The sequence below is a fragment of the Myxocyprinus asiaticus genome, chromosome 17, assembly GCF_019703515.2.
Source record: "Myxocyprinus asiaticus isolate MX2 ecotype Aquarium Trade chromosome 17, UBuf_Myxa_2, whole genome shotgun sequence".
Taxonomy (NCBI): Eukaryota; Metazoa; Chordata; class Actinopteri; order Cypriniformes; family Catostomidae; genus Myxocyprinus; species Myxocyprinus asiaticus.
Window position 1 is genome coordinate 18,084,597 of NC_059360.1, and position 27,788 is coordinate 18,112,384.

The following is a 27,788-nucleotide window of genomic DNA, read 5'->3' on the forward strand; positions in this document are numbered from 1 at the left end:
AGAGAAAAAGATGCATTTTCAAACGAAAATGTATTATTGAGGACATGGCCTAAGCAATTTAGAGATTTGCGAAAGATTAGGATTTTAATGTGTGTAACTGTGAGAGTGGGCCAACAGTCTGTAAAGGAGCATATTTCCTCTGCTGACCGATGAATTCAAACTAGAAAGAAGTCAAGCAACTAGATAAAAGGACATAGACGTGGTTGATGCAAAATCTTGTAAGAGCTGGCAAAGGGTTGGGTCCTAAAATAAGACATGGTGACAACTATTTTAGGGTGTGTGGAAAAGTGATGTAAGGGACAAATTTGTCAAAAACGTAATACTGCTATAGTGACCTCAACCCCAAACAAAAAGAGAAGTGTAATCATGATTGGGACCAGCCAAAATCTTTCTTTCCCTGATTTAAACTAGTAGCGGTCTGGCATGTGTTGAAGAGTCCCTATTCATGAGAAGTAAAAGGAGCTATTGTTGGACGCCTTCACACTCTAGTTGAAGGATGAGAAAAGGAAGATACAGTGGCAGTTAGTAGACAGGAGCCCCCGCCAGAAGCGTTGACCAGACGGCCCCGCCTATTTGACGACTGACCGGTAACCTGGCCAATTAGAAAAGCTGAACCTGCGAGAAGGGGCGTGGCTATGCAAATACAGCGCAGTGGTTTGAGTGGGATGCTCGCGCTGCTCTCAACCATTGGTCGCCAAGCGCGCGTTAAGGAAAAATCGGACGCTGACTGAGGGAATCCAGTCTGAAGTTACGTTCTCCGTCAAAACCGTTAAAGAAGAGACAATGGCTTCAAAGTGCCCTAAATGCGAAAAGACGGTGTATTTTGGTAAGTTTGTTTGCTCCCCGTTATATTCTTAAACTTTATTAAAAATGCCTTCAACGATATGTTTTGACATGATAAATAACATCAACGCTGTATAATGAAGGAACGTGACGTTTGTTTGCACAGGTGTCCAGATTTACGAATTTAAACGCAGCCGATGCAAGATTTACAGTTTTTGATGGATCGTAAAATCAATTTGTTTACAATTAAACCAATGTTTCACTTCTTTCAAATGCCCAAAAGTTAGCAGAATACGTTTGCAGACGAAGAGATAAAGAGAAATAAACATAGAAAGCTGAACTTTGAAAATCAGCCTTTTATTTGAGACTGCTGAGTGAGATGACAGCAAGTTGAGATTGAGAAACATGTTATTGCCACTTCTGCAACAGCAATAAACACTTGTGTTTATGTCTGTAGTTATGGTACACTTGCACTTTTATATCTATTAATTCTGTGTTTCCACTTTATTTTATAAACACTAAAATGGACTTGGATGTTTTCTTTAATAAGAGCACATAGCTCTGTTTGGATATTTGAGGAGCTGGGAAAATCACCATGCACGGTGAAAACAGCAGAGCTCTTCTCTTCATTTATATCCAGTTTCTGCCCAGCACTGACCCATTGCTTCTCCATCCATTAATCACTTGAATAGCCTTTCTCCTGCTTGACCTTATCATCCCTGCTCTCATATTTCTAAGGTTATTCATAAGTGCATCAGTGATGGTGTGGTGTACGCTGAAATTATTATTGAGCTCTTATTTATGTTGTATTAATCTGCGTGTTAACTGAAAAGCCATAACACAGCTAATAAAGCTGTTAAATCAATGGTGTGAGCGATGTGGTGTTATATAAAAGCAAGTGCAGCTCTTTTCAATGCTGTGTGTCTGATGTGTGGGCAGAAACATCTCTTAAGTGAATCTCAACTGGTTTTGCTTCAGGACCTGTATTTTACATTGAAAACCAAGTGGTGACCCAAAGTGGTACTAAAATTATTTAAATGTAATTTGAATAATTTTAATGACATAAAAACAATTGAATACCTTGAATAGTTCTGTTTTTGGTTTCTGAGGATAAGGGCATGCCACACAATCTGTCCATATAGAGCGCTACAGTCTGGCTCCGGAAGTAAAAATCCCATTCATTTCTTCCATAGACTAGCTGATTTTCAACGCTAACTTATAAACCTTTAAAGAGCACCTATTATGGTTTTTCAAATATTACCTTTCATGTAGTGTGTTATATAGCTGTTTGTGAATGTAAAAAAAGTCTGCAAAGTTTCAAAAATCAAAGTGCACGAAATATGGAGTTATTGACTCCCAAAAGAAAGAACCGATTCTGAACACCTGAAACCAGTTATTAGTAATTCCAGACTTACTTCCTGTACTAACCTACGTAATTTGGTAACAAAAAACCCACCTCCGGTCTTCATTGGCTGCTCGCGAACAGCTTTGACCCGCCCTCAAACACTACACTAAGCGGTAGACCAATCACAACAGACTGGGACATCTGACCAATCAGAGCAGAGTAGGCTCTCTGAAAGGAGGAGTTTAGAATGAATCCTTTTGAAGGAATCACTGGCTGTGTCTCGTTTCGAAGGCTGCGTGCTAGGTAGGACGCGTCCTTTGAAGGCTGCAGTATACTAAGCGTCCTCCTTTAAACAAGCCTCATTTTAAAGAGACGGCCTTCGTAGGACAAACGGAAACGGAACGTAACATGGTTGCTATGACAGCATGTCACTCTTTAACAAGCGCGAGTGCTTTGAGTGAGACGGGAACAAAGTCCCTTTAGAAGGGAATGTATGAGGTACATTTTAGAAGAGTTATAATGATGTAAAGAGAAAAGAAAATAGATTTTACAGGTGTACTTTTAGTCTAATACTTTATTTTAATTATATATTAATATAATTATACATATTATATACTCTGCACCCATCTACTGAGGTACTTAAACTTGGGAATTAACATTCCTTGCGTTTGAACATCATATTTACGGGGAAATTGGCGTAATATTTTTTTTTAGACATTTCTGTTGAAGCAAAGAATTGTGGGTTGTGAGTGCCCACGAATGATACACCTCATGCATCTTCCGAATTCCCATGAAAGAAGGTCGCATTCGAAGGCTGCATTCGAAGTGTCCTACTCGCTTTTCTGAAACGAGACAGCCTCGATGACGTATGTGGCCGACAAATGCGACCTCCGGAGGACGCATCCTTCCAAACGAGACACAGCCATTGAACGAGTCGTTTTTGACACTGGGAAAAAAAGGTAATGCTGCAATTTAAATTGAGCAAATTAAAGTGTTTTTTGACCTTGGATGCATGTAAATCTATTGTATTAGACCTTTAAAACAAAATTAGGCACGTTTAAAAACCATAATAGGTGCTCTTTAAAGACAGACCTACCGTGAGCTCTGAGGTTGTTCATCGATGGTATATTCTTCTGTTGAAGCCATTCGTCTGCATTATTTCAACATCATTGTTTAAAAATAATCTTTACTAGCAGAATTCCTGTTGAACAACTACATTACCCATTGTCCAGCAGAGAAAGTTCCACCAATCAGAGCTAACAAAGCCCATGAAATAAGCCCGGAAGGGAGCTCCCACAACGCACCGTGAATAACGCAAACAAGTCGATCTCCCTGCACTCTAAAACTACTTATATATTTGTGTTTATCAGAATTTTTCACAATAAACGTAAACTATATTGTTTCTATACTTATAATTAACAACTTAAAATCAATAGTTTCATATTTGATTACGTCATTCACAGTGCTTACTGGGATTGTAGTTTGTGCCCTCATGAAAGACGGTAAATATACAGTCTTGTACTTTTGTCTTTTTGTCAGATTTACAGATACTTTTTTTAAGTCTTTAATGTTGTGATTCACCGCGGAGCCTGGTTCATTTGGTTCATGCTTTACAGTTCTTTTATGGAGGATTTTTTGAAAAGTCTATGGAAGATATAATTTTCCAGAACCCAGACAGCTGAAAATGTGGGCGTGCGCTGTTATGCTCTTTTGGCATCTGCCTAGTTTGGCTAGCTTCTATCAAATGACAGATTAATTTGCCCCAAAATGTTGTAGAGTTTGATTGGACTCACTGCCTTTGATGTAAACAATAAAAGATATGGGTTTTCTCCTATTTTTTTATTTTTATTTTTTTTTACAAAAAATTGTTTTCTCACCTTTTTCTCCCCAATTTGGAATGCCCAATTCCCAATGCACTCTCAAGTCCTCGTGGTGGTGTAGTGACTCGCCTCAATCAGGGTGGCAGAGTGCGAATCTCGGTTAACTCTGCATCTGAGACCATCAAACCTCACATCTTATCACGTGGCTTGTTGAGGGCGTTAACGCGGACACATAGCGCGTGTGGAGGCTTCATGCTATTCTCCGCGGCATCCACGCACAACTCGCCACACGCCCCACCGAGAGCGAACCACATTGTAGCGACCACGAGGAGGTTACACGATGTGACTCTACCCTCCCTAGCAACCGGGCCAATTTGATTGCTTAGGAGACCTGGCTGGAGTCAATCAGCACGCCCTGGATTCGAACTCACGACTCCAGTGGTGGTATGCAGCATCTTTACTCGCTGAGCTACCAGGCCCCCTCTCCTACTTTTAAAAAATTGAAAAGCCTGTTTATTTTGCTACCCTGTAACTAGGCTTCATGTATGCACAATGATATGGCTGTCCGAAGTCTCTGAACAAACTTACGCCCCACTTTTGGGTTACGACCCACCAATTGAGTCTTAACTGGGCTAAAGAAATGGTAGGAGGAAAATGTGAGATAACAGAATATTTTATGATAACTCTTCTTCAACCATCAGTAAATTACCAAAGGGTTCAAGATACACAGGTACTGTATGATGGCTGATTTGTTACACTTAGAGATAATTGAGCGTAAGGGAGGTTGTTGACGTCACAGACAGTGTTGTTAATTTGTCCATGATGCCATAATGCAGAAGAAAGGAAAATGTAGGGTTTCACCTCAGACCTCGGTGTAAGACATAAGGGAGTTGGTCAGGATGGATGCGGGTGACTGTTCTTTTATTAGGCTCAAGTTAAAGCCAAGACACATTCCGTACAGTTGTGGAAACGCAGGGGTGCGGCTTCAACTCCTTTTTTGGTCCTCAGCAGTGCTTTCCAATGAATATGAAAATGTCACCAAGTGGAACGTTTGAGATGAATGGTGACCGCTACATCCAAGTCTTCAGTCTAGACATAAAGTTAATGGAAACTAGGAATAACGCTTGCATTTGACACTGTATCTGTTGACTTCATAGATGATTTGAGGTATAAACAATGGATTAAGTTTAGTGCTTTTTTAATGTTAGTTTATTTTGAGTGTTAAATGTCAAATATATTAAATGAAAATGATGAGAAATGCTACCAAAGTTTGGTTGAAAGCCTGCTGCTCCAGATGTTTGTTTTTTTTCCAAAATTGAGTTTGTAGGAGTAAGTGCTTGTGTTCCTGTAAATTCCTTTCTGACAATATCCTGTTTCAAACCTAAGTGGTAAGCCACTGTATTGAGTGGAAAAACTTTTTATCGTTTATTGAACAGCTGTTTGCAGATACTGTGAGTTTTCTTGCACAAAGGAAACCATAAAAGCTTTACTTTTCATATAAAAGGGTGTTAAATGGAATCAACAGTTTCTGATCTTTTGTACTTTCTTCAATTCAGAAGTTTGACTCTACAAAACTAATTCGGAAGCAATGCTTGTACACTTAAAAAGAAAGGCACCATTGTAAGGAAACCCTGCAACAAATTAATATAAACAAAAGTTTATATGATTGAAAACGTCATTCCTATAAAAAAAAAAAAAAATCCAGGTTCAGTGCAAGTTTAGCTTAATCGACAGCATTTGTGGCATAATGCTGATAAACACAACAAAAAGAATAATTTAGACTCCTTTATTTAAATAAAAACAAAAATTACTGTTATAGTACGGTATTTGGAATGGAAGTGAATGGGGCTGGTCCATAAAAACTAAAATACACGCCATTTTTAAATGAATACCCCCGAGACGTAAAAACGATATGTCACAAATGCTGTCAATTGAGCTTGTTTTTATATTTCCAATTTTAAAAACATTTAGTTTAAATTCAGAACATTGTACTTTGTGTTATACACTGTTTGACCAAAAAAAAAAAAAAAAAAAAATCACATACTCTAATATTTTGTTGAACCGCCTTTAGCTTTGAATATGGCGTGCATTGGTTGTGGCATTGTTTTGACACCCTTATGCAACATCGCAACATTTATTTCCGTCCAGAGTTGCATTAATTTTTGGCCAAGATCTTGTATTGATGACGGGAGAGTCGAACCACTCTGTAAAGTCTTCTCCATCACATCCCAAAGACTTTCAATGGGGTTATGGTCAGGACTCTGTGGTGGCCAGTTCATGTGTGAAAATGATTCCTCATGCTTCTTGAACCATCTCTTTCACAATTTGAGCCTGATGAATCTTGGCATTGTCGTCCTGGAATATGCCCAGCTGTCAGGGAAGAAAAAAATCCATTGATGGGATAACCTGGTCATTCAGTACATTCAGGTATTCAGCTGACTTCATTTTATTGCTGCATAATGTTGCTGAGCCTAGACGTGAGTAATTGAAGCAACCCCAGATCATAACACTGTCTCCAGAGGCGTGTACAGTGGGCACTATGCATAATGGGTGCATCACTTCATGCACTTCCCTTCTTACCCTGACGCGCCCATTGCTTTGGAATAGGGTAAATCCGGACTCATCAGACCACATTATCTATTTCCATTGCTCCACAGTCCAATCTTTATGCTCCCTAGCAAATTGAAATATTTTTTTCCGATTAGCCTCACTAACAAGTGGCTTTTTTGTGGCCACACAGCTGTTTAGTCCCAATCCTGTAAGTATGTGGAAATGCTCTTACTTTCACTATTAAACATAGTCGTGAATTCTACGGTCAATTTTTTACGATGTGACTTCAAGAGTTTTAGTGATCTGCAATCACAATCATTCAGTATTTTTTCCCGACCACATTTCTTCCATGAAGCTGACGGTTCACCGCTATCCTTCCAGGTTTTAATAATGCGTTGGAGAGTTCTTAACACAATTCCAGAGATTTCAGCTTTCATCTCCTTAGTTGTTTTCTTTGCTTGATGCTGGCCAATAATTTGCCCACAGTAACATCTTTTCCACGACAACGGGATATGTCTTCCGACATGTTAAAGAAATGAAGTTACACACTGCATCAGTTAGTGTTAAAAGAATTGTTGCCAGCTGAAACATATTAATCACTGCAATAATGATCCATATTTAAATCCAAATGGCAACTTTTTTTTGGCCAGGCAGTGTATTACCCTGGAATACATTTGAAAAAATCAGTTACCTGTGGTGAGGCTTCTAACACAGCTGCTGAGGGAGTGACAGAAAATTTGGCCTGATTCTCTCTTCATACTGCTGTTATCCGGTGCGGTACATTTTTGTCTTCTTTTGCAAAGCTGTGAAAGCCGACTTCCATTTAGCGAACGCGGACGTGTGAAAAGGGTCCATGGGGAGCTTTATAAAATCAACCATCAAAAACTCACAGGTCCGACAAAATAAAAGCTCCATTCAACTTGATGCATGAAATTGAAGACATTATGACAGAAAAATAGTACTACTGGAAATTGTTTATATATATATATATATATATATATATATATATATTCATAGTAGCAATTATACTACTAATACCAAAAAATTTTATTGAACACATTGTATAGGTTGTATAATAATAATAATAATACTAAAATAATAATTAAAAAAATATATAAGCAATATTACAAAAGCAAGTGTTGCCTAAGTAACGATTTAGTATTGATAGGTTCCAGGGCTGGTATCGTACCGAAGCTAAAATGTTGGTATCGGAGCAACCCTACTGTACCTTGTATAAAACATTGTGTTTTCTGCATGGCTACCTCAGGAGATGTTAAAATGTGCAGAATCTGTTACATAATGCCACTTCTTGAGTTTTTTGTCTCCTGTTTCGGGGCACTGCATAACCCTGGGTGTCAAAATGGGGGGCTGCTCTCCTTGTCACTCAGGATTCTTGGCAGGCATGAACCTCCACCATAGTTACAAAATGTTTTTTGTCCTTGTGGTCATTATGTAATTACTTGTGTTTTATGGGACTAGTCTTTAAACTGACATTATTCTAACTCAACCTACCCAAAGGCTTGCAAACATGCATAATTGTTCTCTATAAATTTCCTCTACCTGGAGACACATCAAGGAAAATTTGCTGCCTGTATTTTCCCCCTCTAGATTTTCCTTAAATCCACTGTGAATGTATTTTTCTTTTAATATATTCAAATATAAATGTACCCTGAAATCTAAACGGGTGCATGAAAATATGTCTGGGTCACAATTTGCCTCAATTGTTTTTATTTAATTTATTTAATTTTTTTATTGCATGATGTTAATGAAAATTGAAGGTAGAAAATGTGCTTAATTGTCATTTAAATAATGTCACAATTCAAAAAATCCTTAAAATAAGCTTCATTAAGCAAAAATAATTTCTTTTGATTTTGAGGTGAAATATGACTATTGATTTGTTGTGTGGATCAGTAAAGATAAGCACTAGCTGTAGGGAATCTGAGCGAAGCAGAGCACTGTGAGGCAGCATTAATTTGTACCGACAGCCGTAGGCATTACAGTAGCAACAAAGAGCACACATCCACATGCACATGCAGTTCGCATTCAGGCCAGAGAACTAAAAATCTATAGTAGGAAGAAACCGCTCTAGACAGATGTCTTCTGGAGTCAAGGTTGCTGTGCCTTGTGTCAGCCAGATCTGCACAGCAAGGGCCTAAAACCACACCCAACCTTTCCACACTGCTTTACGGAAGATCACATGCCATTCCAAATTGGAAAACCGAGCTCTCAATGACACTACTATTTGAGATTTGTTTAGAAAAGGAAGTGCTACATTGGAGTTGATGGTTATGTGCATGGTCTCATAGAGCAAGGCAATGTTTGCCATAATGGAGCAGCAGGGTCATTAACCATCTTACAGAACGTGACCTGAGCCTGGAGCATGTGTGCTGTTTATAGTATGAAATAGCTGAGGATCATGGGAACTAACCACCACAACCATTTTCCTGCTTTCTGGAGCCAGGAAGTGTATGTAATGATTTTGTGTAAATCTGAGCTGGCTTTACCCCTGTTTTATCTCACTGTGTGAGCGTAAATGTTTGGCTATGGCCTGAAGGCCCTCAGGTGCAAGGCTAGTGGGTGGAGCTGTAATCAGTGACTCTAAGTGAAACGCCATGATGGACCCAGATGGCGTGCATGTTGGTTTTGTAATGCAGGAGGATACAGTTGGGGTACTGTACTAGTGCCCTGAACAGATGGGTCCAAATTAATGGCTGCTGAAGTGGAAGAAAATCTGTCCATGCCTTTCAAATTTATTTCTGTGTTTGTGACCACAGTAAGTGCACTTGTACAGTAAATTATGCATGCATGTCATTTTGGCCATCATTTTGCCTGTATCTGTTTAAGATGTTAAGGTGCCAATGTTCTTGAGTTAGTGGCCGCTCCAATGGGACACTTGGAGATGGCCGTCAAAAAAGTGCCAGTCAGAAAGTTCTGTAGATGGTTGTTTTTGCTTGTTAATCTAAGTTAATCTAAATCCATTATTAAAAGAAAGATGGCCTTTTCTGAGGATTTTGATGAAGATTTCCAGGGCGCTTTCCAGTTGTAGATCCGTAGGGTGTTCAGCTGTGTAAATGCTGTTCAGGCCTAGTGCTGTTTATCTGTGATTACGATCTCAGTCTTTGCTTAAGGCAGGGTCAGCATGTAAGACAGACTGATCTCACAGTGAAATCGGAAACAGTAGGTTGACTTTTCTTTAGCTAAAATCGGTCTGCACTTACCTAAATTTGAAACACTGCCCTCAGTGTCCAAAGAGGTAACTGTTGTTAGGCGTATGGGCACGTGTGAACTCCATTCTCCAGTTGTTTTCAACTGAACAGGCTGTAATACAGTGAAGAGAAATGCATATTTTATAAACTGTACCCTCCAACCCAAACCCAAAACCTAAACCTGACTATCAGTGGAGTACAAATGTAATGTTAGTGGGAAAATTGCAACCTCTGAATCTCACTCGTCAGTGGTTATGCAAACGCAATTATTTCCTGGTTTCAATGCAGGATCCGAACCCGGGTCTCCCACACTGCTGACGCAACACACTTCCAGTCACGCCACAGGGGAAGGTACACAGGATGAAGCTGATGCAAAAATGCCTGATAGGAGACACCGCTTGTCAGTGAGTAATCATAATTAGGACTGCAATTAGCTCACCAGGAGATTAAAAAAAAAATTTCATTCACAAATGAAAATACTGTCATAATTTACTATCCCTAATGCCGTTCCAAACCTGTATGATTTTCTTCAGTGGGACACAAAAATAGGTATTTTGCAGAATGAACAATACAAAGTGACCAGTGGCTATCAAGCTTCCTAAAGGATAAAAAAAAGCGTCATAAAAGTGGTACATATGACTCGTATGCTGTATTTCAAGTCTTCTGAAGCCAAAAAGTAGCTTTGTGGGAGGAACAGTCATTATTCACTAAAATTTGTACCCTCTGCCTAGTTCTAAAATCTTGTTAGTGCTTGTGCACATTTAAACCTGCTGCTTTGGAATCCGTCACGAGACGCACAAGAACCAATGCCATTTGGCCATTGATATCAAACATATTAAACTAAGTTTGAATATTGAAGCGTGAATGAGATTTGAAAGCTACAGTGTATAAGAAGATTTCAGTTTATAATCAACAATTAGTTGGCCCAAATAGTTGGGGATAGTTGACCCAAAAATTAAAATTCCTTCATTTTATACTCCAAACCCATTTAATTGTTTCTTCCATGGACCACAAAAGCAGATGTTGGGCAGAGAGTAAAGGACTGACAGCCTCAGTCACCATTCACTTTCACTGCATCTTTTTTCGATAAATTGAAAGTCTAAAAGAGAGGCTAAAAATTTGTCTAGCATCTCATTTTGTGTTACACGGAAGAAAGAAAGCCATATGGGTTTGGAACAACATTAGGGTGAGAAAATTGACAGAATTAAAATTTTTGGGTCAACTATCTCTTTAAATTTGAGCTGTGAACTATTCCTTTATACATCACTTAAAACCACCGAATTACAGCAGTTCCAAAATCAATTAGTCATGCTGCAGCTGAATAAATAGAAACGTTCAATTAGAAATATAGCTTCCCAATGTTCCAGAGAAATAGAAGCATCTGTTTTGTCATCTCATCTAATGGGAATGATTAATTGTGTCATCTCATCTAATCGGAATGATTAAATGGAGACTGATGTCGATGCATCTGTCTCACTGCTTATTTTTTGGAAGAGTAAGGACTGTTCGAGAGCCTCTTATATTCTGGAATGTCCTCAGGATATTGGGCATTTGTTATCAAGTTATGAACCGTGCTTGTTAATGTTGATTTCTTTAAGTCTCACATTACTCAAACAAGAGAGAGGTTTGTTGTGAGTGATCTGCCTTTGAAATGAGAGCTGACAGCACAGTGCAGGACCATTAGCCCACTTTCAATTTTGCATCTATTCTGCTGAGATGGCACAAGCTCACTTGCTTGAAGGTGTTGTTACTCTCACATGAGTGCAGAGTGTTTCGCTTACTCTCCCTTAACGACCCATTAAACAAACCTCCATGCCACTCATGGATCAGTTGACTCAGTGTTTGAGGTATTATAGTGGGATTTAATTGCGGGGTAAACTAAGGGAAAACATACAAGTGAGATTTCCTTGCTGATGGGAGACGTTACCTCTACCAACAGAAAAGACATTTACCGACAAAGTAGAGGACTAAAGAGATTACCTCATAAGCTGCTTATCTGCGATCAGGTGTACATATTGCACTCTAACCTCTGTCTGTTCTCATTAGAGCTGGACATTGTGAAGCATTGCAACACCACATATAATCTTACACCACCGTCCATTATGGCTCTCGGTGCATCTACGCATCTTATCCATGGTAACATGACTCCCTAATGAAACCCGGTCTATTAGAGTGTCTTCACTTCTCTCCAGTTGGATAGAGCCCTTCAGGGATGCACAATATGACAATGCTATTAGGTTATCTCTATGGTGATTGTGTACTGTTTACACCTATTTCAAACACCATGCAGTCATGCACGCCATTTGAAAGCAGCCAAGAGTAGAAACCTTCCTTGAATCTGTTTATGCATACTTCACTGCTACACAGTATGCAAAAAGGAGTATATTAAATGAGTGGGATGTCCGTATACTCTGTATTCATGATACTGTAGGCATACAACAGTCAAACTAACAGTCTTCATCTGTCTGTCCAAATATACATGACAAAATGTGTAATCTAAAATTTAGGATGTCAGCTGAGAAAGTGTTAAATACACAGTGCTGAGGCCAATTGTGGTTGTTAACATGTATACATTAGGGGTGTAACGGTTCTCGGTGAAAAAAAATAACCGTACGGTTCGCCAGCCACGGTTCGGTAAGCATGATGAAGATGTGGGATTTCCGCATATTATTAAAAAACTCGATTCACATTACGACATCCATTCTCATATTCATTTTAATAGCAAGTTTATTTCTTCTATAGTGATGTACAGGTTCTGTTGGGTATACATTGATTTGAGTTTGAAATGCAATTTATGTTGATGCATGTAGCGTAATAATGCAGGTATTAAGTTAAAATGTTGAGTTAGTAATTAGAGAACTTTTTTAGTTAAGGACCCTAAAAAAATTAACCATGGTTTTACTATAGTAATATTGTAGTAACCTTGACTGTAATAACAAGGAATGTTGTCACCATGGTTTTCTTAGCAGAAATCATAGTTTTGATACAATTAACCATTGTTTTACAACAGTAAACTGTAGTTTCCATATAGTAACCTTGATTTTACTATACTAATGTAACCATGACAGTAACCATGTTAATTTTGTGGTTACTATGATTTTACTACAAGCACAATAGTTAAATTATGGTTACTGTAGTAAAACCATGGTGATTTGTAGTGAGGGCAAATCTCTTGAAGTGTCTGTCACCAAATAGAATATTTTTATTTTGGATTTGGCAGTAATATTTATTTTATTTTTTTCCTGAACATAACAAATACCGAACCGTACTGAAACCATGACCCTTGAACCATGAGAAATTTGAACCATTACACCCATGCTGGAAGAAGCTGAGCTGCAATCATTTTTTATTTTTTTCAGGGCTGTTAGTCCCACTTCGAAAAATTGGATTTGTATGATTTCAGTCGGACTAAAGTGTTTACATTACACTTTATAAAAACGAATTATTCAGTATGTTACGCAGTTATAATTGAGTTACAGCAGTTTATGCATAGTCGCACTACAGTTTTAATCTGTTTGTCCAAGTATACTAACACAATGTGTAATTACATAATTATATCTTGTTTGTGTCGTATTCCAATAACAGGTTAAATACATTTAGTCGTGCATCACCTCAATCTTTCGGATGATGCGCACAACAATGAGGCCAATTGTGGTCCGATTAACGTGTATACATGCTGGGCGAAACCAAGCTACAACTAGGGATGTGCAAAACTGCCCATTTTCATAATCGAATAGTCAGTCAGTTGTTTGAACGACTAGTCGATTTGAAACCACTTATGCACATACTAAACGCAGAGTGACGTGCTTTAATGTAACCTGAGTGCTTCAGGGTGATCCTCGCTGCACATTCAAAAGTGCAGAACAAAATAATATTACGGGTACACATCTAGTTCAGGATATCCAGCAGTTTGCAGTAACCTCTTTTCGGTTGTCTGCGTTGCTGACTGCTCCAAACACGGTATGCGTGACGCAGATTTCGTAATCGCAACAGCATGGACTGTCCGTGTGCTGCCCAGAGTTTCTCAACATGCGGATAGTCCTCGTCTGTGTGCATCATCTGCACATGCGCCTGCCATTGACTGCCTTAAAGACCGGGGTATACTTCGTTTTCTACATATCAGATCACAACTGATCGACCATGTTGCCTTTTATAGTATACTCTTTTGACCGCGAGCGAATACGAACGTGTTCGACGCATGCACACTATAACTGTTTGTGGTTATCTTTTAGTACAGTCAATGGCAGGCGCATGCCCCGACGATGTGAACAGACGAGGTCTGTGTGTGTGTCGAGAAAATCTGGGCCGTGCGGACAGTCTGTGCTGATGGCGAAAATTGCTTCATGCATACTGGGGGTGTAACAATTCAAATTTCTCACAGTTCGATCTGTAACATGGTTTTAGGGTCACGGTTTCGGTACAGTTCGGTATTTGCAATCAGCAGAAACAAAAAAAAAATTACTGCCAAATCCAAAGTAAGAATACAAACACTTCAACAGGTTTGCCCTGAATAAAAATCGTTGTTTTACAGTAACCATAGTTTAACTATGGTATTTGTAGTAAAAACATAGTAACCACAAAATCAACATGGTTACTGTCATGTTTACAATATATAGTATAATCATGGTTACTATAAGGAAACTACAGTATTACTGTTGTAAAACCATGGTTAATTGTCGCTGGGTCTTTAACTAAAAAACCCTTTTCTCTAATTAATAAATCAACATTTTAACTTAATACCTGCACTGTTATGCTACATGCATCGACATAAAATGCTTTTCAAACTCTACTGCACATATATTCAATATTCAGAAGCTGTACATCACTATAGAAGGAACTTTGCTATTAAAATGGATACGAGGGATGTTGTGACGCGGCTCGAGTGTTTTAATCATACGTGAAAATCACACATCTTCGTCAGCAGAGTAGGGAAACATATCGTTGGCAAATAACACCCCAATTGCTTGAGTTATTGTTTCATGTCTGTCCAAATCAGCACTGAGTGCTTGCTTAAAAACGAAAGGGAGTGTGTGTAGTTTCGGCTCATCTGCACCTCTGTGCACGCCTCTCGCTATCTTTCCCGGGATTTCGGCGTAAATTATCATATGTCGATGTATTACCAGTGTACGGCACTCGTGTCGAGCGGTGTCTGCAAACAGTGCCTTTTTTGTAAAAGTTTTTTGACCATCGCTGTTGTAATTGACTGCAAAAAGAAAATGTTTCCAGACAAAAGACCTGAATAAAGCAAAGGGGCTTCTCTATCAGCGTCTAGTTTTCTCACTTTTTCTCGTTTTTCACTTGCCATTTTCAACTACACACAACGCTTGCAGAACAGTGATGTCATCAAGTTGACCTACGTGAAATACAGGCGAAGCGTATCCATTTACAGATCCACTCAGGTGCATTAGCGGAGGTTGTAACTGTGCGTGTCTATTTGACGCTTTATTTTCTTCAAAAAACCTTGCGCTCCAGATGCGTCAATAAACTTGAGGTGAACCGCGGTGCCAATGCTTCCCGAATCATGGGTGGCGAACCGTACGTTTTTTTTTTTTTTTTTCCGAGAACCATTACACCCCTAATGCATACTGTGCATGGAGCGATCAGCAACACGGACCACCGAAGTGTACTTTGGTCTTAAAACACTGATTTCCTCTGACTGTCTTAAAAGAATATGTGTTAGAGTGTTTGACTGGAGGAAGTCCAGCCTCTATTCAACTAGATGAGCCATTAGCGGTTCCCAATGACCACAAAACAGAACATCAATAACAGCTCCCCAGCAACCTCACACCTTGTACAACAACAGAAACCCTTTTACTGGCCGCTCTGTTCATCTGTACTTTGTCACCACCATCCCTTACACACACTTACTGTGGTATAGTACTCTTTCACTGGCCTAGCCTAACCCTAACCCTACAGAACCACACTCTCTCTGTGTATACCCTATGGGGCCGTTGACTGTGAAATCTCACTTATCTTGGATTAGCCTCCTGCTGTAATACCAGTGATTTATACTGTCTGGATCCCTTGGACCCTGACTTCCCATTTCTACTTATATGTAATGTGAAGAAAGTGCAGAATTTATTTGGATATGATGTATTTCTAATAGGGTTAATTTTTAGTGGTGCTAAAGCAAGCGTCACAAACTATTGCTCGTATGTGGGGTGGGGGTGGGGGTGGGGGGGTCAAAACCCATAACCTGAAGTATTAAACATTATGTTATGGATATTACTGATGCCTCAGATCTTGTTGAGGAGATGTGTGCAATTTTCTAAGTGATCAAATTTAGGATTCTCACCTGGCAGACTACAAAACAGGTGAAAAAAAATTCCATAGACTTATACTGAAGCAGGGACCCAAACCATATGTAATTTCATAGAGACTATGAGATGCCCTTTTTTCAGCCAGTAGGCAACCACCCAAAACACCCTAGCAAAGCCCTGGCCACCACCCAGAGAACCTTACCAATCAAGTAGCAGCATGCTACTCACAACATCCTAACATTCTGGTGGCGAGTTTTTCACAGGCAAGCACCACCCACATTTTCTTCAAAAAAATTTAAAATCTAGTTATAAGTACTGTTATAAATTTCCACATTCATCCCTTTTTTCAAAGATTCATGCCTTTATGTGTCCCTTCCCCCAAAGAACTCAAATCTTTCATACTCCCCTGTGTGGGAGTATAGTTATCCATCTCTGGAAGAATACTTTTTGCTCCACTATGCATTTGGCTGTATGAAATCTCCTCTTCTGGTAGTGAAACTGATCTCTGCCGCCCTGAGCTAGACCCCCCGATAGATGTACTAAGAGGGCTGCAAGACTGACAGACCGAAAACAATACTTATCCAGGCAGGAAAGCGATGGAGGAGGGGCAGAGTTGGAGGAAATGAACTGTTCTCTCTGGACGATTGTGCCTGGTTCTGATAAGGGAAGGTGTTTCCTCCAATATGAGAGAGTATCCCAGCAGGGCTATGTTATGTATTGTCTCGAGACTAAGATATATAATTGGAAGGAGTATTATTAGGTCTGAGTAAATTTGTAAGGACAATCCTAAAGAAACAGTTCAGGAAGGCAAATGGAAAAGTGGACTCCAGAGGTGCCTGTACTGAATGTCATCACTTTGTGACCCAGCTGCAATTAGCCCCCTACCCCTGCATTTCCTTGTGACTTGACAACACGTTGGAACTATGGAAGGAACCACCATGACCCCTGCAATAAGGCTGTTGTTTTTCATTTCATCAGTCCACAATAATCTCACATGATTCTAAGTATGAATATGCCCAGACCAGCGCACATCCTCAGAACTTGAAATTATGTTGGGTTCATCCCGTAGGGTTCATTTTTAGTTATTGCTCAATGTGGGGTTAGATGTTGGAGCTACGAACATCAATGATACTTTAAGTTGTGTGACTTGTTGAGGAGATCTGTGCTGTGACTTTTCTTGTGGCTGTCAAACTTAGAATTATCACATGGCTGATGATAAAACAGACAAAAAAATCCCATAGACACTGGGACGCAAACCATACTATCTAGGGACAAAAATATCTTAGAGACTTGGGGTAGGCTCTTTGGACTTGGACCAGTAACTAACTACCAAAAAAACCTCCATGACCCCCACAATGAGGCTGTTCCTTTAAAATTTTCCAATGTAAAATGATCTCACATTGATTGTCAGAATGAAAATGTCCAGACCAGCACACATACTTAAAACTTGAAGGTAGCCTTAGCCCTCATGGCTATGAAAAATATGTAAAAGTTACCATTAATAATGCTATGTTGAGACTCTCGCTCATGGTTGGCATTGAGACAGGGAGAGGCTCTTTGCTTTAACCTCCTGAGGAAATGCTCTGCATATTTTGCTTTTTCAGGAGCTTGGGTTCTCAGACAGGAAATTTTCAAATACTATTCCATGGTAATAACTAATCACGAGCTACCAAGATTTTAAAGGAAGGGAAAGTGCTACAAAGAAACTGGCATTTAAATCCTTATCTACCAGACTAAGATCACCACAGAACAGTACCTTCTCATTCCCAGAGAGGTTCTTTCAAAGGAAGCTTGTTAGTGTTGCTTGCCAAGGTAAAATGTAATGTAAAAACTATTTCATGATTGTTCTCCATCTCTCTCTCTCTCTCTCTCTTTGTGTATCCCTCTGCTTATTTTCTAGCTGAGAAAGTGTCATCACTAGGGAAGGACTGGCACAAGTTCTGTTTGAAGTGTGAGCGCTGCAGTAAGACCCTGACAGCGGGCGGTCATGCTGAGGTGAGTGTGAGACAAAGATCATTCACTACCTCTCTGCTGTTTAGCAGTGGAAAGCTGAATATTGACTTTGTGTCACTGCACGTTTCCATCAGAGGGCCAGTAGATCTATTTGAAAAGTCCAGCACTATTGCTGAAGCCCATGTTGCGTTACATAGCATTAAGTGTTGGGGGCTGTGCTAGGTGCTTACATGACATAACCATATTCAGAGAGGTCACAAAGACTTTTTTGTAGCATGCAACACCAAAATGTGTTCCCTTATTTTCTGTTTCAGAAAAAACAGAATTTAATGCAGCGTAATGAGATGTATGAAATGTCTCATGATGCTCATCTTCAGTGATATGCTGAAAGCTTTTTATGTCCTGAGTCTTCCTGTTTGCGTGACTCTGAGCCAAATAAAATTCTGAAAGACCTTTCCAGCATCCTATTACATCACACTGTGACGACTGGATTTAGATCAGAATGTCATAAGAGGGTAAAGGACAGGCCAGTGATGTTTAGAGCCAAAGGACTCATCATCTTAGTCAGCAGAGGCTTTGGATTGAATCATATTTCATAAAGTTATTTATCTTTTTTTTAATATGCTCCAAGTGTCAGAATAGGAAACATCTGAACTTACTTTTACTACAGGAAGAGAGTCACGACTAAAGGCAGTCTCAGTTTCAATCTCTATTACATCCTCACCACTCGCATCAGCCTAAATCTGGATGTAGTTCAGGTTGCTATGGGGAGGGTTTGATTTCTGTTGGGTGTTTGATAATATGGGAAAGAGGTTGGGCTTGTGGGCCTGATGGGTAAGACACATGTGTATTAATGATACTGATTACAAATGTATTAAAGCAATATCACAAGACCAAGATTGCTGTATGTCCAGCTATCAGCACGGCTGTGATTCGTAGGCCGCATTTAATCACAGCCGTGCTGATGGACAATACAGCACGAATGCGAGTGTGATATTGCTTTTACACAACACTTCAAGGAACAAGTAAATAAATAAGTAGGGAAAAACTAAGGAATGTCCCAAAAAAAAATGCTTGTGAGTTGAACTACTTTCCTACGCCACAGGATCTGCCGTTGCTAGTTTGAAAGATGTGCCTGAGCCTCAGTTACTTTTTTTTTTTTGAGAAACAAGGACGTGTATGTATGAGAGATCAAGAGAGAGTGTGTGACTGAGCATGTGATTACCTTCGTCTGCTGCAGTGATAAACAGTAATGCTGCAGCTGTTAGTTTAACTCTATTCTTCAGCTGTAGTGTGATAGTAATTCCTTCTGATCGTGGAGTGATGCTGCCATACATGCTATCGGAGTTATCCTGCATTTAACTCACGTTCAAGTGTTTTGTTGTCATAGAGAAAACATGGTGGAGGCCAGTTTCCATTCTTGTATATTTCTTTAGAAACTCTTATTTTGACACTTGACACAAAGCTTTGTCTCCTCTGCCATGTTGAAAAGTTTACAGCTTCTGCCAACTTGTATCAGATCATTATTATTATTCGGGCTGTCACGACGCTCAGCTGTGATCGGCAGTAATGCTAAAGCTGCTAGTTTAACTCTATTTCTATCATGTAGTAGTAATCCGAGTGATCATGGGGTGAGAGACAATTCCAGATGACTTAAAAGAAATTTGCACACTAACACACAGTTTGTCAACATCAGCTCAACTCGCTCGTAGCATACACAAGACGGTTTTTGTCACCACTTGCTGCCTCAAATCTTTTAATGTCACAGGGATGAATGAAAATTCACACATACAGCTGCTCTTACACATCTGCACTGCTCTTACACTTTAGTTTGGAATACCACGGACACAAGTGGAGTGATGTAAAGAGTCCCAGTGCTGATGGTGTGTGCTATCAGCACTCTTGGAGTGCCTCTCGTCCAATCAGATTTGAGGACCAGAACTTACTGTTGTATAACAATTAATATTTATATTAAGATATCAATTTGGCCATTTTTTGTTTTATCAGCATCAGAAAAGGTAGTTCCACCTTGTGGCAGCTCCAAAATCTACAGACCGTGTTAATGGATAGTAGACATTTGCTATTTTGAAATACTGTTGTGTGAATTGTACTACATTTTTGTCTAAAATAAGTGTTCTCCAAATTTGTCGGTCTTATTTGCCTTAATTAAATTGGCTACCCTGATCTCTACATATCGTTATTGTATTGGCCATTGAAAATCACTTATTGCTTGACCACTAATATGTATGTTTCTCTCCAAGATCATTGCTGTACACTTTTGATGGTGCATCAGAGCAGTCTGAGGACTGAGAGACCTTTTCCATGTAGAACCCCAGTGTGATTCACTATGGACAAAATAATTCACTTTCCCTACGGATAATGACAGATGTCTTTCCTATTAGACAAACAATCATAACTCTGTCTATCTATAGATGATAATCTCTTAGTGCCTCCATTGGTTCTGGCAGGGTATTGTGTAACGGTTTCTTGTAAATTGGTATGTAAGGAAAGGTAGAAAGGAGAGGGTTTGGATTCCGTTACCAGGATATGCGAGCTGAAGATTCTGGAAAAAGTGTGGGCTGGGAGAACTGCTTGATAAGTGAGAGCTGAACTGAAATGGGAGCTGATGAAGCAGTTTCAGCCTCCGATGTCACGCCTACAGATCATTCATGGGACCATCTGATGAATATTGCACACAAAAATGGCTAGAAGTGGAAAAACCACAAGCTCCAATCTGATTGGCTGGATTTATGTCATTTTGGGAGATGGGATGCACAGGTTTATATCAGTCTGCTGGGAAACAAAAGCTGTTTTTCCACTATCGGGTAGAACAGTACTTAGCATGGTGAGTAACGGTTCCAGTAGCATTTCCACTTGAGCACGGTGCGACTACAAACTGTTCCTTGCCTGGATTTTTCAGCACAGTTAGCTAACCATACTAAACCGTGCTGGTGGAACGCCTTTAATGACATGGTGACCTACGATTGGTCACTTGCTCAGTCAATCCATTCTAATTCTGATTTTGCTGCACTACAGTGGAAAAAGAAACCATAGCCATGCCAGCAAGCCCGAAATGGTATGGAACAGCATGCTTCAAGAACGAGAACCATTCGGCACGATGGTGGAAAAGCAATTAAAAGGGGTTTACAAACTTTACTACAGTGAGAACTTCCATGGTAAAACTAGTCAATGGATTTGTGACGTTTGAGGTACTTCATAGCAAGTAAACAAGAAATCCTCGATCACACCTGTAAATTCTGCTTTGCTATCAGGGTTATATCTGATTTTGTTTACCCACCTGTAAATATCAAATAAAAAAGTGAATTCATCTGTCAGACAGGTCCTTCCTGTCTAAATCAGTGGTTCCTGGCCAGAATAAGCTGCATGGTGGACCAAACCTTATGCCAATAGTCAAAAATCTGCTTATGCAAGACTAAACTTTGGGTGTCATGAAGTCAGTAACACTGCAATTCCCTCCCTTATTGGGTCGTCCCGTCACTTTAGGCTCTGGAACCAGTTCTGTAGTGAGCGAGTTTCATCTTTTATTTATTTTATTACCTTTTTTAGAAGTATTGACATCAAGTTTTCCAATAATGGTCATGGGAATTGAGGTGAGAAGATGTCTGTAAGGCTTTGCTGGAATGTGGTTGCTCATTACACATTTTTTTCCTTTTCATACCTCTGTACTGGCATAAGGCCACTGTTCTTGGCCCCTTTTGTTCCTTTGTCCTGCCCTGTGCAGCTGTAACGGTCACACAGCTGCCCTCTGATAGTTTCCATGGCAACGCTTGACTGAAAGGCTCCAGGAGGACCTGCCATTGAAACATGTTCTTTCTTCCATATCTTCACTTAGACATAATCAAGGCACACAAATGTGCATACAAACATTCAGTGTTTTATACATCAACACAGACTGTATCCTAGTAACTGCTGTGAATTTTATCTGGCCATGGGATAACTAGCCCATCTGTGGCCACTCAGACTCTAGTGGAGTACTTCTGGAAGGATAGTGTACAAGCAGTAGGTTAAAATGAAAACTAAGCATCAAGCCAAACTTTAGCAAACACACACATTCACTGATTGTTGGAAGATGCTGTACAGAGGGCATGTATACCTGCATGTATTAATTTTCAAATAATTGAAAGCTTTGAAAGTAATGACCATGCTTTTTCTCTTGTTCTACACATCCTTACAGCATGATGGGAAGCCATATTGCCACAAGCCATGCTATGCTGCCCTCTTTGGGCCAAAAGGTGAGATGATATAACATGCTAATATACTATAGTAGAAAGTCTATAGAAAGTCATTTGACAGACTCTGTCAGGGAATTAACAGTTCTGACCTCTCTGTCTGTGCATATGCTGGGCATTAGGAACTTTCTTGTTTTAAAAAAAAATTTAATTAACGTGTGATCTTTACAGATATCAAAAGGATTTTTTTTTTTCATTATATCAGCCACAAACATCTGTAACGTCTGTACTAAAAATATATCTGGACACTTTCTGATTGTCAAACATTAGTGGAACATGTCCATAGTTAATGTGATAAACTACACCTGTGTTAACTTGAGAGAAATGGACTTCATACATCCACTTAAAATCACCTCATTGCAAAAGTGTCTTATAAAAGTGTTGTTAGTTCAGTGAAAATGTCTAGCATCATTTGCTTGCAGATACCACTTAGTATCCAAATACTTTTTGGGTCCACTGTGAATGTTTCTGCTACTCATATATAACATTATTGTAAAAATAGAATAGAATAGAATAACTTTATTGTCATTGCACAACTGTACAATGAAATTTAGTGCTTCTCCTAGTTACTGACCGACAGACAGGCATACAAAACAAACATAAAAGACTGTTTCAGGGAGAGCAAAGCTGTTGCATACGTGCGTGCCGCCATCTGCTTGAAGATGATTTTCAATTTGGATGGTGGTCAAATGTCTTCATGACATTCTTGTTTAATATTCAGGTGTGAACATTGGAGGTGCAGGCTCATATGTGTATGAGACTCCCGCCAACTCTAACTCACCCACATCCAATTTGGACTCTGCACCTAAACCTCAGGAGAAGTGGGTTCCAGCAGCTTCCAGGCCACCTTCTAAAGGTAAAAAATAAAGCAGCAGTGACCAGCAGCTATTGACTCTTCAGGTCTAAACAAGCTGAATGTGTAATAATGGCTCTCTATTTATGCTGTCGATTATTCTTTAAAATAGTAATTGAAATAGTATGAGTTATTCTACGATAAACATTTCAAACAGTAGTTTGCTGCATTGTTGTGAAAAGTAATAGCTGCATGTGAGTGGCATCCAGTTATCATCTTGGAAATAAAATGGTTTTGCCCTTTTTAATTCAGTTTTGTTTTGTAGTCTGATCAAATAGTGAGTAACAAAAATGTTTTAAAAATTGTTAAAGTAATTACTTCCAGTTTATTCATCATATTGGAAATGGAAGGTCAAGCAATGCACATTGTATTGTGGAATGCAGTATTCATTGCAGTGTGCAAAAAAAGGATTTTTACAAGTAGTTCCATTTACTTAATTAAAATGAACTGCAACACAATTGTAGAACATTTTGTCACAACTTGATTTCCTTGCATTCTATCCATTTAGATTTGTAAAATTGAAGTTTCCTTAATCCATTTGGGTTTGGACTACATGAATACTTTTTGTATCATTGATGAAACTGGGCAGGGGATTTCCATTTCACTGCATGCTTTCCATGGGACTGGATGGGGTGAACAAATGTTGAAATTAAGTGTTATTTTGTGCTTTTTTTGGGGCAAGATTAGAATAGGAGGAGATTTGATAATGTTCAATGTTCTGTTATATTGGTATCTAAAAAGAGTGTCTGTTACGCTGGAGTTTTAGGGGTTACCATTGTGGTGAAGATTGGCACTTGTGCTTAGGTTGAGGATGGACTCTATTTGACTGATGTTTAATATTGATTTGCTTTTAAATTGCTTACACTTACACATATACTAATGATTAATAAAATAAATTAATTTGGACCAACATAAGAGAATTTATTAAACCTTATTAAATTGAGTTTGACTAACCTAATAAAGTTGAGTTAAGACTACTATAGTGCATTGATTTGACCTAATCCAACTAAATTATGTTGGATGAATGAAACTTAATAAAAGAAATGATATTGCTTGTAAAAACGTTCTCAAATTCAATTAAGGGTAATTACTTCATTTTTTGAGTTGAGACCAAAGAGTGCACAGAGTATATATTTCTGTTTGTCTCAGAGTTCATACACCTCTTATTTCAGCTGGAAGCATCACCACCTTCTCTGGAGAAGCCAATTTGTGTCCCAGATGCAACAAGAAAGTCTATTTTGGTATGCCGCTCTTACTCCTGATAACATCTTGGACTATAGACTTCAGTTTATAATGGCAGGAAATGCAGCGGAGCTTACATAATGACATATGCTTTTACTTACTTTTGGCAGCTGAGAAGGTGACGTCACTGGGGAAGGACTGGCATCGGCCGTGCCTGCGCTGTGAAAGGTGCAGTAAGACCCTGACAGCAGGCAGCCATGCAGAGGTGAGACTGAGATATGTAGTAGTAAAAACCACATACATATCTGATATAATGTTGCATTTATCCAGTCCAGTTCACACAGCTTTTTAGATTAGAATGATTGAATTAATAAGTGAATGTATATTTATTCATGCCAAAAATGTGTGTTCCTTTCTTGTAGCACGATGGGAAGCCCTACTGCCATAAACCATGTTACGCTGTCCTCTTTGGCCCAAAAGGTATTGTGCATAAGACATGTTTTGAACTCTAGAGGGAGCTATGACTTAATTTTGTTGTTTTCATCTGAAATTGTCAAGTTAGGGACACTTTAGTTCTTTATGAACATTGAAGATAAAGAGAATTATGCATTTATATTAATTGGTGAAAAACATTTGTGCTGCATGTGTCTAATTTATCAGCATTTTACATGAAACATTTTATATTTGTTTGTAGGATAAATGCTGAAGATTGAATTGGTTATGTGCATGTTAGAGTAGGATTAGTCCCATGTCATTAAAAGTCTGGTTTGGGTCTGTTTTGGATTCATAGGTGTAAACACTGGTGGTGTTGGCAGTTACATCTATGACAAAGAGCCCAACACGGAGGCTCAGCCTTGATTTTCAGTCCATTGGAAATCCTCAACCACAACTTCACTATAATCACAGCCATTACCAGTACCTCACGCACTTTTATATATTCCCTGCCTCTTGCCTTATTATGGATAACTTGTGCCTGCTTGGATGTTTCTGCAGAAAAGTGATGCCCAAACATGCCTTGCTCCTTGAACTCCAAATGTACCCCTTAAAGTCCCTTTGCCTTTTTTATTGGCCTACTTGATGGTCCTTTACTCACCCAAATGTTCCCCACAGGAGGACAGTTTGACTGTTATAATATACAGTGGCCCCAAAAAGTATTTGGACACTTAAGTCACACTTAAATGTATGAATGTCTTTGCATTAGATAACAAAATATCAAAACAATTATTTTAAATAAATATAGTGCAAACCTACTTTCAAGAAAAGCATTTCACAAAAAGAAGATTGTTAGATTTATATTATAAAACAATTTCTGAATGTGAGGGGAACTGACTTCATTCACTAAAATGACTGTGACACCAGTTGGTTAAAAGTAATTGCAAAAAATGGCTTAGAAAAGTAAAGTTAGTTTTGAGAAAAGGTTTAACATGATTTGTTTGTAGATGTCATTTGGTTTTATACTTTCCCTGTAATGCAATGACATTCTGACCTTTTTCAGTTTCATAAAGTGTCCAAATACTTTTGGGGCCACTGAACACACATCAATTTGATCATGTCTGACTTGTCCTGCATTTCATTTAATGGTAATTTATATAAATGTTTGTCTTTAATGTTTCTAGAGTCATTTTTACCCAACATTAAAACAAAGTTGTGTTATAGCTCCTCTACAAGGTAAAACAAGTTCCCACTTTCATCCACAATACTGCATGTACAGTAGAATGTGTGTTGTGAGTCTCTAGTAGCAGATAAAACAACATAAGTTCACTGTTTTATCATCGGGCTGTTTGAATCGTTTGCTGACAAGCAGATGAATCTCGCAGGTGCAGTTGAGGAGCACATCATCATAAATCTGAACAAAATTCATCAACCCAGATTTACTTTTTGGCTGTATGGCGACATTCCTAAGTTAAAGCATTTTAAGAGTAGGTCTACAAGATGTATGCAGACAATAACGTAAATGGCCAAGCTCTTATGTTTTTTAAAGGGTAGGACAGACTTGTTTTTATGGGGTAGCTGGTTGACATCCACAGGGATTGATAAGGACAGGGGTGTGTGCGATTTGGTGCTCGGTGACTTAGTAGCTGCAACTAATATTTATTATTCCAATCTAGAACCGTTACTGAAAGCATAGAACCGGATTAAGGAGAAAAAGACTTGAATACGCTTTTGTACTCTTTGTAATCTGAATATTTTAGGAGAACCCGTTTCTCAAAGTGATGAAACTGAAGTATTATATTTCCCAGTAGGGCTTAATCCTATAAGTCCAATATTTTGCTGAAACAACATTCTACTGAATGTGCTTTTGTACTCCATGACTGTTATTGCTTTTATACTGATTTCTTTGCTGTTGCAGGCCTTTGTACTTTTGAGAACATTTTGAAAAGAGAGCCTGCACTTGAGTCCTGCTGCTTCTGTATGTTTAATCCCATATTAAAGTTTACACAATGCTTCAGCTTGGCCTTGAATTTCTTATCAAATCAGTCTCATTAAGCTTTACTTGAGATATGAGATATGCTATTAAAGGAAGGGAACAGCATGAGTGTTAGAAAATGAAACAATGGACTTAAATACACTGCTACTGTCACTGTTTTCCAGAAAATGACTGTAAAACCGCCTGTTTACACTGTAAATTAGCATCCATTGTTTGATTTGTGGAATCATCTTATTATATATTCACTTCCAAAGAAACAGATTAGTACTAAATGGTCATTGTACTAGTGTGCTCTGATGATTTTACAGTTTTCCTCCATTTAAAAGTACAGTCTGGTCTTGGAAATACTTAACGTATGAAGTGAGTTCTCATAAAGCATTGGAAAAGTACATGTTAATCATCTACAAAAAGTTAACATCTTACCACCTCCTATTTTTAAAAAGTAAATAGGCCTACTCAATTTTGTCTTTGTATTGAAATCTTGGCAAAATCAGTGGAATCTGATTTTAAGTTAAGATCTGACAAATTAAATGGAAAATGTAGATCTCAACGAAAACTGTTGTGATTATTAACAGATAAGACATGATAAGAGTTAACCCTCATTTTTGTTTTTTGTAAATGATGGGTAAGACTAACACAGAGCAATTTTATTTTTTTTTTGTCAAATGAAAATCAATAAACCAGACACAATGCAAAACACACACATAAATAAAGGGGTGAGACTATAAAACATCCACAATGCAGAACACGCACAAAGAAATTAATGGGACATTGACAGGACAATTTTTTTTATTTTTTTTTATTTTGTCAAATAAAAATCAATCAGCCGTAATGCAGAACACATAAAAATGAAGGGGAGGGACTGTAACACATCCTCAATACAGAACACACACATGTGCCCAGAAGTGTAGTCATGACCAGACCCTCCAAAACCCAGATCAATACCAGACCCCCTAAGACCCATACCAAGACCTGTTGGTCCAAGGATCAGGCAGTAAATTTTAATGAACCAAGATGCTATACACCACAGTAGTGGTCTGCATGACATTGGTCAGATTTTCATTGCATATACACCCATTCCTTTTATTCCCCCACCACCTCACCCCCCAGATGTCACAAAGCTGTTTATTCTTCTACCATAATAATAGATTAAAAAAA

The 27,788-nt window shown here is 38.8% G+C and overlaps 1 protein-coding gene across 1 annotated transcript; it reads left to right on the forward strand.

Moving 5' to 3' along the window:
* The first annotated feature begins 685 nt into the window (after positions 1–685).
* Positions 686–26,651, forward strand: LOC127455048 (cysteine-rich protein 2-like). Its single transcript, XM_051722608.1, has 8 exons — positions 686–826; positions 17,865–17,959; positions 22,113–22,170; positions 22,889–23,023; positions 24,193–24,261; positions 24,373–24,467; positions 24,625–24,682; positions 24,993–26,651. The coding sequence occupies exons 1-8, from the start codon at positions 784–786 to the stop codon at positions 25,058–25,060; spliced, it is 621 nt and encodes a 206-aa protein (XP_051578568.1). The 5' UTR covers positions 686–783; the 3' UTR covers positions 25,061–26,651.
* The last annotated feature ends 1,137 nt before the right edge of the window (positions 26,652–27,788 follow it).

What these genes read in the sequence shown, in the direction of transcription:
- LOC127455048 (XM_051722608.1), top strand. Translation starts at nt 784, where the DNA reads ATGGCTTCAAAGTGCCCTAAATGCGAAAAGACGGTGTATTTTG. An exon ending in CGAAAAGACGGTGTATTTTG is followed by an intron (nt 827 to 17,864) that starts GTAAGTTTGTTT and finishes CTTATTTTCTAG; the next exon opens with CTGAGAAAGTGTCATCACTA. An exon ending in TGTCCTCTTTGGCCCAAAAG is followed by an intron (nt 24,683 to 24,992) that starts GTATTGTGCATA and finishes TTGGATTCATAG; the next exon opens with GTGTAAACACTGGTGGTGTT.